This window comes from Gossypium raimondii, chromosome 2 (assembly GCF_025698545.1).
Source record: "Gossypium raimondii isolate GPD5lz chromosome 2, ASM2569854v1, whole genome shotgun sequence".
Taxonomy (NCBI): Eukaryota; Viridiplantae; Streptophyta; class Magnoliopsida; order Malvales; family Malvaceae; genus Gossypium; species Gossypium raimondii.
Window position 1 is genome coordinate 4,096,870 of NC_068566.1, and position 13,204 is coordinate 4,110,073.

The window sequence follows — 13,204 nt, forward strand, 5'->3', positions numbered from 1 at the left end:
TGAGAATAGTTTTTTTTTACCTTTTATATTATTAGAATCTTAAATTTTGTATTAACCCGTAAAAAAATGTATTAACCTATTTGGGGAACAATAATTTTTTCATATAAAATTGAGCTCGGGATGCAGCAAGATGAGCATAGTGTCACGGGCCGCAGTTCAAAGCCCGTGACCAGCGCACCAAATGCATCCAATGGAGGTCTGTTGCTCAGATGGGGATCATTTGGCCCACAAGAACTGGCCCGATTCAAAGAGGTATTGGAGAAGCCTGTCAGATTGAAGCCTGGTTGGCCCGATAGCGAAGAGATGGCAACTTAGGCTAATATGGTAACTAATCTTAGAAGATAGAGGGAATCATATCTTGTAAAGATTAGATTAGATTTGATAAGGCTTATCTTGTAAATCCCTAAAATTAAGGGATATGGTTAAATCTCATCCGTCGATGTAATTGTATCTTGACCGTCGGTTTTGGGGGAGCTCAACTATAAATAGAGAGCCTCCCCCTCATTTGTACTCACTCCTGAATTGTTTCATTATTCTTTGTGAATAAGAGAAGTAGAGAGCATTTACTCAAACACTTTGCGAGCGCTCTTTCTGTTGTTCTTTTGCTTAGCTTCTTTTGGCATAAAATCGCTTCCGCTGTTCAATTGGTGCCTTGGAGGAGTTCTTAAAGAATCCTCATCGAGTTAAGGCTGACTTGGGCGAGTTTGGAGCAAACGGATCGCCTAAGGCCGCACGGATTACGAGACGAAAGGTCTAGCCCCGTGACAAGTGGTATCAGAGCAAGGTTCGAACCAAGGAGATATTCGAGCCAGGTTCAAACCAAGTGGTATCCGAGCAAGGTTCGAACCAAGGAGATATTCGAGCCAGGTTCAAACCAAGTGGTATCCGAGCAAGGTTCGAACCAAGGAGATATTCGAGCCAGGTTCAAACCAAGTGGTATTCGAGCCAAGTTTTGAACCAAGTGATATCTGAGTTGTTGGTTCAAAGGCACCGTTGGGATGTCGAAAGAAGAGTTCGAACAAAGGTGGGCGAGGAAGTCTTTGAGGGAGACAATATCGGCAGTAGAGGAACGTGTGGAAAAACTCGAGGGTTCCATGGAGGATGTAAAGGAGGCACTCGATGGGCTCGAGGATCGCATAGCAAACTGGGAGGAGCAGTCCAGAGACTATGTAAAGATGTCTCTTGGTTCCACCATGGATAAGGTAAACGAGTTGTTTAATTCACACCGGGATAAACTGTCGGACAGGAATGATGCTCTCGAGGCCATGATGATGGCTTTGAAGGAGGAAACAGTGGCCACGACGAGGGCTTTGAGCACAAGAATAGAGGAGCTCGAGGGAGAGCTGGCCTTGTGTCAAGCAGCCGTGGGGAAAGGAGTGGCAAATGCAGCACTCAGTAATGAGGATGTCCCAAAGCCGAAAGAGTTTGTGGGGACAAGGTCTGCATGTGATGTGGACAATTTCTTGTGGAGGATGGAAAACTACTTCCGTGCCAAAGGCATCGTGGAAGATGCAGTTAAGGTAAACACTGCTTCAATGTTTCTTACTGACATTGCGCTTTTATGGTGGCGAGGTAGGACCACAGATAAAAGGCATGGTGAGATTGGGACGTGGCAAGAGTTCCAATGCGAATTAAAGGGACAGTTTTACCCAGAGTTTGCCGAGGAAGAAGCTTGGGCAAAGTTGCAAGGGATAACGCAACGAGGCACAGTGGGGGAGTATGTTCAAGAGTTCAAGGAACTCATGCTCCAAGTTTCAGATGTGACCGATGAAGAAGCATTGCTTGCTTTTCAAAAGGGATTGAAGCCGTGGGTCAGACAGGAGGTGGAACAAAGAGGTGTCCAAAAGCTGTCGGAAGCCATGACGGTAGTTGAGGCCGTGGTCAAGCTTGGTCTAGGGAAAGACAAGCTTGGGTCTTCCAAGTCCGAGGAAAGGGGCGTAAGTGAAATGGATCACAAGGAAGATAGAGTTAATGGCAATGGCAACCATGACAATGGTGGTAATGGGAAACCACGAGTTGGGAAGAAGAAACCCAAGAAGAAAAGGGACAAGCTGAAATGCTTTCTCTGCGACGGTCCACACATGTTGAAGAAATGTCCGAGGAAATCCGCGCTTAAGAAGAAGCCGGTGGAAAAGGCCTTGGTACTTGGTTCGAGCGCAAGGGGTGTCGAAGCCAAGGAGGCCGAAAGCGAGAAGAAGCCAGTGGAGTGCTTCTTGTGTCATGGTCCGCATAGGTTGCGGAAGTGTCCGAGGAAGTCTGTCATCGAGGGGAACGATGGAACAGACAAGGAGCCCAAGAAGCTTGGTTCGAGCAAGGGAAAAGCCGAAGCCAAGAGGGCAAAGAGGAGCAGAAGGAAGCAAGTAAAGTGCTTCTTGTGCCGTGGTCCGCATGAGTTGCGGAACTGTCCAAAGCAAGCCGGAGTCAAAAGAAAGGCAACGTCTGAGCTTGGTGAGTCATCGGAGGGGCTTCCACCCAGGGAAGAGGTGAGTTTGTCATCGGACTTAGAGGAAAGAGTTGCGATGAAAACAGTGAAGCTGGGACCAATGAGGCTCAAGTTGAGTGAAGCGTCAGAGTTGGCCGAGTCGTCGACAAGGCTTCCACCTATGGGAGAGGTGGGTGGTGCATCAGACTTCAAGAAAAAGGAAGCGATGCATGTGGGACAGTTGACCAGAGTAAATGCAGCGAGTAGGACGGCTCGAGTTAAGAAGCGACGTAAGCCGAGGCAAGGGTCCCGAAGGAAGGGAAAGGCTAAGGCGTCGAGACGAGACCGGGGCGAATCAAGTCAGTGCCATTCGGAAGTCGCAACGAGGACGTTGCGAGAATGGGTGGGGGAGAATGTCACGGGCCGCAGTTCAAAGCCCGTGACCAGCGCACCAAATGCATCCAATGGAGGTCTGTTGCTCAGATGGGGATCATTTGGCCCACAAGAACTGGCCCGATTCAAAGAGGTATTGGAGAAGCCTGTCAGATTGAAGCCTGGTTGGCCCGATAGCGAAGAGATGGCAACTTAGGCTAATATGGTAACTAATCTTAGAAGATAGAGGGAATCATATCTTGTAAAGATTAGATTAGATTTGATAAGGCTTATCTTGTAAATCCCTAAAATTAAGGGATATGGTTAAATCTCATCCGTCGATGTAATTGTATCTTGACCGTCGGTTTTGGGGGAGCTCAACTATAAATAGAGAGCCTCCCCCTCATTTGTACTCACTCCTGAATTGTTTCATTATTCTTTGTGAATAAGAGAAGTAGAGAGCATTTACTCAAACACTTTGCAAGCGCTCTTTCTGTTGTTCTTTTGCTTAGCTTCTTTTGGCAAAATCGCTTCCGCTGTTCAATTGGTGCCTTGGAGGAGTTCTTAAAGAATCCTCATCGAGTTAAGGCTGACTTGGGCGAGTTTGGAGCAAACGGATCGCCTAAGGCCGCACGGATTACGAGACGAAAGGTCTAGCCCCGTGACAATAGTACATAGGGGAACTGCACACATTTATTAATTTCAAGGTTGTTAATCACTAAAAGATACACCCAAAAAAAAATGGGGAAGGAGTTGAAAACTGGTTACAAAAATCAAACATGCATTTCTATTTGGATGACTAGAACTTACCGATCAACACTGAACGGGTGTACCTTGCATATCTGCAAAAGATTAAAAGGTACACCTGTTCAGTGTCGATCAGTAATAACATCTAGACTTGACAGAGGAATTCTTCAAGATGCATAAGTTCTCATTAATCATTATCACTATTATAAAGGAAGGGAAAAATGTAATCACATAGTTAACTAACCTTCCTCCCAAGCTATACTATTCAGTGCTCTCAAAAGCCATGGCTTAGATCTTTTAGCTTCTTTGTCCCAACATCTATGGAATCTGTAAAGGTAGAAATCGCTATTTTTGAGTGATTGTATGCATTATCATGTGGAAGCAAATGCAAGGGAAGTAGCATAATGCTAACTTATGAATCAGCATTTTGGCCTGATCCCATGTATCCAACTTCCAAACATCCTTTTCAGTGATAGGTCTTTTGTAACCTTGTTTCATTAGCGGAGTAATCCATCCGAAAAAAATTCTTGTCATAGCATATCGTAGAAAACTTTGAACTAGATATTTGTTAGATGGTGATAATGATCTAAGGCAAACATGTAAGGGTTAGTCAAGATAGTGATCGTAATCTAGAGGGAATTGAAAGTGAACCTGAAATTGAAGTTTTAAAGAATGTCATGGGACACAACTCAAAGTCTGTGATCAAAGCACAAAAAATGTTCCATATAGGTCAATATATTAAATGAGGCTCATTTGACTCACTTGAACTAGCTTGATTCGCCAAACATGTGGAAAAGTCTGTTTACTTGAAGCATTGGTGGCCCGATGAAAGCACTTATTGAAAATTAGGGCTACCTTGGTAAATATGAAAAATAATCTTAGAAGATTTGTAATATGATAAAATTTGGTTTTGTAATATTAGGGATTAAGTAAATCCCTTAATTGTTGATAGACTTCGATCTCGTCCGTCGATGTGAAGCTAGCTATATTGTTGGATTTGGGGGAACTCAACTATAAATAGAGGGTCTCCCCTTATTTATAATTATTCATTGTATCCTATTCTTTGAGTTAAAAAATATATTGAGAGCATTTACTCAAACAACTTGTGGGCGTTGCTTTTTTGTGGCTATTCTGTTCTTTCAAGCTTTCTTTTGTCTTTGAGTTGTTTTCACTTTATTTTTGGTTTAGGCTGATTTAAGCGCATTTGAAACGAAGAAATCACCTAAGGTCGCACGGATTGCAAGACTAAAGTTCTAGCCCCGTGATAGGAAATTCTTAAGCTCAGTTTGATTTTTGGAAATATTTTATGTTTTTATTTTTTTTCAAAAATAGTTTTTATTTTCTATCTTTTAGAAATTAAAAAACAAATTTAATAAATAAAAATTTGTTTCCAATAATGAAAATATGAAAAATGTGTTTGATGCACTATTCTTTTATAATAAAAACATGAGAAATAAAATAAAATTACTATATTTATGTGTACTCAAACTAGGATAAGAGATTTTGATATTTAAAAATTGTTGAAAGGATAATATTTTTTCTTTTGAATGGGTTTAAACTAGGGTTAATGCATTAATTCCATTTAAAGTTAAAAAGAAAATATTGTTTTCAACTTTTTCCTATTTTATAAAACATCTTTTAATGAAAACAATGTGTCACACCTTAAATCGAGGTATAATAAATGTCACTCACTCGTGAAATAGAATCACATATATAAGACTGACACTAAATAACAATATTGGATTAAGTCAAAACATTTAACATAAAAATTATAGTCACAATTTCATAAAAAAGTATAAATTTGTGTTGAAAATAAGCTTCTAGGTAGAAATTTAAGAAACTATAAAATACAACTTAAACATTAACAGAGGCCATGAATTTAACGAGTGAGAGTGAGTGATTTTAACTACATTTCTTTTAGTTGAGGTAAACAAAGTGCAAAAATATTTATTTTAAATATTTTATTGAAAATACGTAATCGAAAATTTTATAAGTATTTTGTGATAACATAATTCCTAAATATACTGATGGATAAAAATCAACTCTCTCTCTTTTTATCTCTATGGTCACCCTTAATCCTAGTGACAAAGATCAAAAATCACAATTAGCCCCAATGGCAATTGGTCGGAACAAAAACAACAATTAACCTAGTGACATTGTGTCAGAACAAAAATCACAAATCAACCCCAGTAACATTGAGTCAAAACAAAAATCACAAATCAACCTAGTGGCACTAAATTAAAATAGGTTTCAAAACAAAAAATACATGTTGATATGACCAATGTTTTACCCTCATTGATAGGGTTGGGTTGGAACATAGCATACCAAGAGTAAATTTAAAATCATAAAAACTTGATAGCTTTTTACAAAATATAAAACTTGATTACATACAACATGAATAGATGCATACTTTTTACACTATATGCCAAAATTATAATTGAATACCATATATATATATATATATATACAAAATTGAAATCTAGTAACATATTTTTCAAAATTTAAGTAGAGAAAATATAAAACTTAGATATTTCAAAATTATACATTCTATAAATTTAAAACTATGCCAGCATGTTTTACTCCATTTTCGTACAACATGGACAAAATCTCATATATTGCATAAATAACATAGCCGGTTTTTTGGAAATTAAACATGAAAAGAATGTTGTCTATTAAACTGACAGGTAAGCAACGATTTTCACAAATATCTTAGTAGCCTAAAATTTAAGAATAAAACTTGAAAGCTCAGAATTCGATCAAAAAATTAAAGACTTAAAAAGGTATGATCTTTCGTAATAATCCTAAGACATTCGGTTCTGTGGCAATTCCTCTAACAAATTAAGACATAATTTTACAATTTAATAAAACTATCTTTTATCTCAAATTAAATTAAGTAAATTAAATTTAATAAAATACATACAAATTATAAGAAAATATAATAAATTAATAAAAATCAGTTTAGTATAATTTCTAACCAAATAATATGTATTCATATTGAAAATATTTTTAAAACAATTAAAAATTGAAATTTTAGAAATTCGAACATAATGGTCGTTTGGCTTAGCCATTCAAACTCAACATTTACTTGGTATTCCAGAGATGTAAAACATGAGTTTAAAGAATAAATGTAATCCTAAAATTTAGAAATATGTTTCATCAAATCAGTTACCAAAACTTACAGTGCTACTAAGTGAGTTTTTTTTATTTTAAAATATCATACCCACAAATTTAACCAAAAAAGTTAACAATTTTAACAATTGAACTTGAATTTTAAAATCTAAAAAGTAAATAGATTAAATTCCTGAAAATAAAAATAAAAAAGACTAAATTCTAAAATTATGAAAAGGACAGGGACCTATGATATATATTAACCTTAAATATTTATATAAATAAAATAATATTGTGACAAAAAAATGTGCCAAAACTTCCATCAACAAGCTTTTTAACTCTATCTTCGTCTTTCCTTTAACTTTTGAACCCTAAACTCATTTGTCTCGATTTTTAATGAAACAAGTTGCAAATATTGTAGTATACATTCTCCCAAGAAAGGTAATTTAAACTTGAATAAAGAAGAAAAAATTAAAACTTTTTTATGATAATTCACCTTCATGCCTAGTTCACATTCATTTACATCAAAAATTTTCACTCAAACCATGATTTTTCGCCACTGTTGCATTCTTTTTTGAACGATAAACAATCATCCTACAATGAAATCTTAATCTAGGTATAATTTGATATTTGGTTGAGACATATCATGATATAAAAGCAAAAGAGTTAAAAGATAGGATAAAACAAATTCCTGTTATCTCCCACTTTCCTTCGTCTCCAAACAAAATCCTAAAAACCACCAACAATTGAATCCAATCAAAGACAATTTGTTTAAAACAAGCTCTTGCATTGGAGACAATCTTTCTTTCTGAAACCTTTTCTTTTTCCATGAGACATCAGGGAGTAGCTTGGCTAGAGAAAGAAATGAAGGTCATCTATTTTCGATAATAGAATGGCCCAGAATCTACTAATCTCCCATTTTTTTCCTACCTCTCACTCTTGTTTCATTCTTAGCTGTTTTTTTTTTGACAACGTGATTAGGTGAAGCTACTGTATGTTTTTCTCATACAATTTTGGTGGCTGCTTGTTATGATCGTTACTATTACCAACCCACACAAGTAGGCCTAAATGGGTCTGGACCGGATTCTATGTGGTTTGCATACCAAGCTCACAAATCGAGATCGTGTATCGAGCTCGCATGATGTTATGTGTTCACAGGAGGGGCACTTACACTCTCCTACGAGGTCACACATGAGATCGTTTATGTGATCGCATAAACACATGTTAAGCCCAGGATAGTGACCATATTATATAAATAGACAACCTTATCATCTAAAGAGAACGAAGAAAAACACTCAACACTGCTAATGGAGTGCATCAACACAAGATTTGGATTGAGAAGCTCGCTACTATATTATGATCATATTCTTTTTATTTTTCTTTCAACATCTAAGTTTTATTATAATTACCTAGATTTTTAAGTAATTTTTTTATTGTTTTACTTCTATTATTTTGTAATAAATGAAATATATAATATGTTTAGTGAAACATAAATAATTATCATATTTGAAGATTAGTTTACAACTTTTTATTGATTTTTTACATTTTATTTATCATCGTAGGTGATGATAATTATACCATTATTAATTTGATGGTTCTGCTTTTGCCACTACTAATTTCATTTGATTATTGGTGGTACAAAGTGATTTATAATTAAGTGATGAAATGATTGTCATGGAATATTAATTATAAGGAGATGTTATATTTTATTGTTATTATACTATTACGGCATGTTTGGTTGGCATGAATAGCCATCCCATTCTTTAACTATTCCGCGCGCTACAGTAATTACATGCTTATTCCACTGTTTGGTTCACCTTTTACTATTCCACCGTTTTGCTATTACTTGTTTATTCCCTCTGCAGCTGTAATAGGTATTCAGGGGTGGGGGCAACGAATTGGTATTCACTGTTTACTAATTTCTTCTCCCCAAAATTTCAGACCAAAATATCCTGCTTTCTTCTCCCCAAAAAGTTTGCTCCAGATTTCATATCCCCAAATCAAGTATCGATTCGCCTTCATCTTCATCTCCCCAAAGGTAGGTTTTCACAATTTCTTGCAGTTCTCGGGTAAGACTAGTTTAGTTCTGTTTAGGGTTTTCACAATTTCTTCATCTTCCCCTTCTTGCAGCGACTGACAAACAATAGAGGGAAGGGAGGTAATCTTTTTTTATAGTCATCAAGCTTCATCCTCTCCGACGTTTCCCTTCCATTGATTGCAGAGGTAATCTTTTTACTTCATTGTGGTTTGGTTTTGTGCATCCTTGATCCCAACCCACCGCATGAAAAAGTGTTTAGGATCTCTGGGGTTTTCACAATTGTTACTTGGTTCTTGAAATTCAATGTTCAAGTTGGTTCATACTAAGGCACTTATAGAGATTAGTAGAACACCCGGGGGGGACTGCGCTTAAGGTTGAGAGGCTTCGCGCCTAGGTTTATGGTTGCTTTATAGATTCTTCTGGAAGGCACATTTGCTGCTGGAATTCTAACAAACAAGTTCTTTAGGCTTCAATTAATTTTTGCTTTTGTATAACTTTGTCTGCCTAGTTAATAGTGGGGATATTTGATGTTCTTATACTACACGCTTTTATTGTAGTTTGCTTCTATTGGCTCTAAGCCTTATGTATTTACACTCTAATGTTCATTTTCTACCATGAGCTTTATCTTTTGGTAACCCCTCTAGGTCTATGGCTACTCTCAACTGCCTGTTTAGATGAATTACATTTCAGAGAAGTTAGGCTATCTAAATTTTAGTTCTGACAAAATTCTTTTATTTTTTCTATTAAATACTTCTTTCAGCTCATGGTGACAATTTTGCTGTGAAAAGAATGAGAAAGCTGACCCAAAGGAGAGCTGTTGATTATACTAGTACTGTTGTGCGATATATGCAGGTATTTTTTTCATGTTTAGTTGTTTTCATAAGCGTTTTTTTTCTATATCTTTCTATAAGTTGTTGCATGGTCAGATTGGTGAATTTGATTAACATGGATGCTTATGTTTGTTCTTAGATGGCTTAAATGTCTCTTCATTATTGTGGTTGTTGGCCTTCTCTTTATCAATATGGGCATTGATTTCTCTATCATAGAAATCAGTTTGCTTTTTAATTCTGTAGCCTTTTGCTCAAGTTTATTATTCAATGTACTTGGCAGCTATATTTTAAAGTTTATAAAGCTCTGTAGCACTATTATAGCCATAATTGTATCTTTATGATAGCTTAACTTATGGAGTTGTTTTTCAGATTGCTGCTGGAAAATCCATTAATATAGAGGCAAAATGACTTGGTCTTGCTTGCCATTGATGTATGGTGTTAAGATGTTCTTTTTTTGCTTCATGGGAAAAATATTAATAAGTTGATGTCTTTTTATGTCATATTTTTCCTAGTTGCTAAGAGTAGCTCCTCTTTATCATAGTTTGGACCAATGCCAATTGACTTTGTGTTCATCACTATTCAGTTCATGATTCATGAGTAGAACCGATCATTACACCCATAATCCTTGTTCGTGCTTAGGGGTGTAATGGTTTATATCCTTAGGATGAAGGTGAGAAGGTCTTTATTTTGTTTGAATACATTTTCTCCTCTATTGATATTAAATGCAATTTTTTCCCTTTTGAATCTCAAATGATGTTGACGTCTTTATATCTAATAGCAGTGGTTTTGCAAATTCGAATGTCACAGCAAGATTCACGGGACAGGACAACATTGTAGATTCGAATGTTCTAACTTTTTGATGTTGTAAAACTGTATAACATATGGATTATGACATAGAATTTCATGAAATTCATGTAACATTTTGTTAATATATGAATATTATGTTTATGCAAAATATAATTCTCAAGTTATTTATTACTGCTAATATTTTTTATTGTAGAATAATTAAATTATTTGTTTCACTAATGATATTTTAGCACATTAAATATGTATTGCGTTTAAAAACAATAAAGTACATTATATATTATTTTATAGTATTATATATTATAATTTTAGTAAATTCATATAAGAATAATTATATTAAGAATTTTATTAAATTATATATTTTATTAAATTATATTTAATAATAATTATTTTAAATTATATTTTATAGTATTATATATTATGATTTTAGTAAATTCATATAAGAATATTTAATATTAAGAATTTTATTAAATTATATTTAATAATAACTATGTTAAAATATGATTAAATTATTTATTATTTATATTAATAATCTTATTAAAATTTAATAACAATAACAATAATCATCTATGTAAAAAAAATTCTGCTAAAGGTATTCTAGTCATTTTAATTTTTTTCTTATACTATTACAACATCATTCCATTCAACCAAACACAAGAATACTATTACAGTTCTATTCCATTCCATTCAACCAAACAATTGAATTACTATTACGCCTCTATTCTATTACAACGAACCAAATGTGCCCTTAATAATACTTTGTTTCGTCACTATAAGTTGAATTTTATTTCATTAGTGGCAGGGGCAGATATATGATTTTATTTTAAGGGAACGAAACTTTTAAATTCAAACGACTTTTTTAATATAAAAAGTGTCAATTTTATTGGGATATTTTTTTCTTATCAAACAAATCAATTTAATGTTTTTTAAAAAGTATGAATGATTTAACTGTAAAAAAAATTGAAAGAAAAAAAGCACACCATATAAAATTAAATATATTTTTTTCCAATATGCAAAAAAGAATAACTAACACTATACTAAAAATTTCATAAATATCATTATAATTCCAAAAATTAAATTAAAAAAACTTGGCCTTAGTCCTATTTCTCAATATTAAGCATCCTAAATTGCACCCCCCGCTTTTTTATAAGATCGAACTCATAAATGATAGAACATGTTGAAAATTCTCGAGTTATCTCTTTTTCGATGTATGCCACCAAATAAATTGGAAAAAAATCATCATCTATTATGTTGCGAAGCCTTACCAGAGGAAGATAATTCCTTAGCAAGACTTACAAATCAAAATACAAAAAAATCACTAACCTAATATGTATGGGTATAGGCCAAATCAATTAAATTTGGAATTTGGCTTTAAAGTTCATATTGGGCCTCTAAGTTTAATCTTTCAAGGTCTATCATATATTAATATTTAATTATTATTAAAGTTATATAATTAAAAATAGAAAAATACTTTGTTAATATAAAGTATAACCTTATGGCTTAAAGGGTCCAATTATATAAAATACAATTTGGCCAAGGGGAGTGAATCTTATACAATGTGGATATCAAATCTAAAATACATGATAATTTTTATATAAAATTCAAAAATCTGAAAATTCTAAGGGCACGACCCCCTCTCGCCCCCTAGATCCATCCTTGATTAGTGGTGACAATTTTTATAATCAATGACAAATATGATTATTATTTCATGATGAAATTAATTGTCACCAACTATTGATTATAAGGTGACATTATTTATTATCATCATTCTCACTATTGCTTAATCATATCAAGTGATAATATAGTGTCACTAATAATATGATGGCATCACTTTCGTCATCTATATATTATTGGTGACGATTTGAATAATAAATGAGGATTTCGTATATAATTTTGTGACGAAACTAAAAAGTGGCACTTTATATTATCGCCATTAATGTCATTAATTTATTATATTAGATGACGATATGGTGCATCATTACTAATGTGGAAACGTTGCTTTTGTCACCTATACATTGAAAGTTTTTCATTATCAGTGACGATATGAATTATCAATGATGAAATCTTATATAATTTGATGACGTAATTAGTTGTCACTGAATACTACTTCTAAGGTGACTTATATATTATTGTCACTATATTCTCAACAATATGTGACGAATAGTAATAAATCGTCACTATTAACCTTTAGTGACACACTTAACGTGACGAACGCCATTATGACAATTTTGCGTCAGCAAATACAAATAATGATGTGAATGAAATTTTCAATGACATAATTTTAGACGCCATTTATAAGTAAATTTGTTGTAGTGAATCATCACAATCTGCCCAGATTTTTCGGGAGTTAGATAGCATTTTATCTTTTTTTACTTAAAAAATGATGAATTAGTCCATCTACATTAAAAAGAGCAAATTGATTTTTTTGTTAAAATTTCATCAATTTTAATATTAAAAATTGGTGTAGGCGATAAAATGACTAAACAATTACTCATGGCGTACTACGTTTACCTTATGCTAACATATCAAATTTTAACCTTAGAAATTAAAAAATTTAACAAATGAACTCGTTTGATCTTTAATTTAACATATAGGAATTAATTTGTTTATCTTTTAAATAAAAAGAAAAAATATAATTTAACTCTTAATATAAGACATCTATGATTCTTTTATCTAGCATTTTAATATTTAATATGAAATTAAAATAAAAAATAATAACAATTTAAGACAAAACCTTAGCCTCGATAACTAAATCCCAAACTAAATTAGCAAAAAAAATCCAACAAATAAAAAGGAAGGAGATTTGGATATGCTGAGTCCAGTGAAAAGGAAACAAGTTCTAGGGTTCAACATTTGATCTAGTCAAGTTGAATTAAGTCAAAA

At 33.7% G+C, this 13,204-nt stretch overlaps 1 protein-coding gene and 1 long non-coding RNA gene across 7 annotated transcripts; both read left to right on the forward strand.

Moving 5' to 3' along the window:
- The first annotated feature begins 146 nt into the window (after window positions 1-146).
- Window positions 147-3,362, forward strand: LOC128039297 (uncharacterized). Its single transcript, XM_052627770.1, has 3 exons — window positions 147-784; window positions 895-2,781; window positions 3,307-3,362. The coding sequence occupies exons 2-3, from the start codon at window positions 999-1,001 to the stop codon at window positions 3,360-3,362; spliced, it is 1,839 nt and encodes a 612-aa protein (XP_052483730.1). The 5' UTR covers window positions 147-784; window positions 895-998.
- A 5,114-nt stretch (window positions 3,363-8,476) lies between these two features.
- LOC105787768 (uncharacterized) lies at window positions 8,477-10,502 on the forward strand. Of its 6 annotated transcripts, none has more exons than XR_001131661.2 (4): window positions 8,477-8,687; window positions 8,780-8,872; window positions 9,448-10,187; window positions 10,296-10,502. It is a non-coding gene; the product is annotated as an uncharacterized LOC105787768 (long non-coding RNA). The 6 variants fall into 6 exon arrangements; XR_008191877.1 differs by having other exon boundaries at window positions 10,325-10,502; XR_001131658.2 differs by having other exon boundaries at window positions 8,478-8,687; window positions 10,299-10,502.
- The last annotated feature ends 2,702 nt before the right edge of the window (window positions 10,503-13,204 follow it).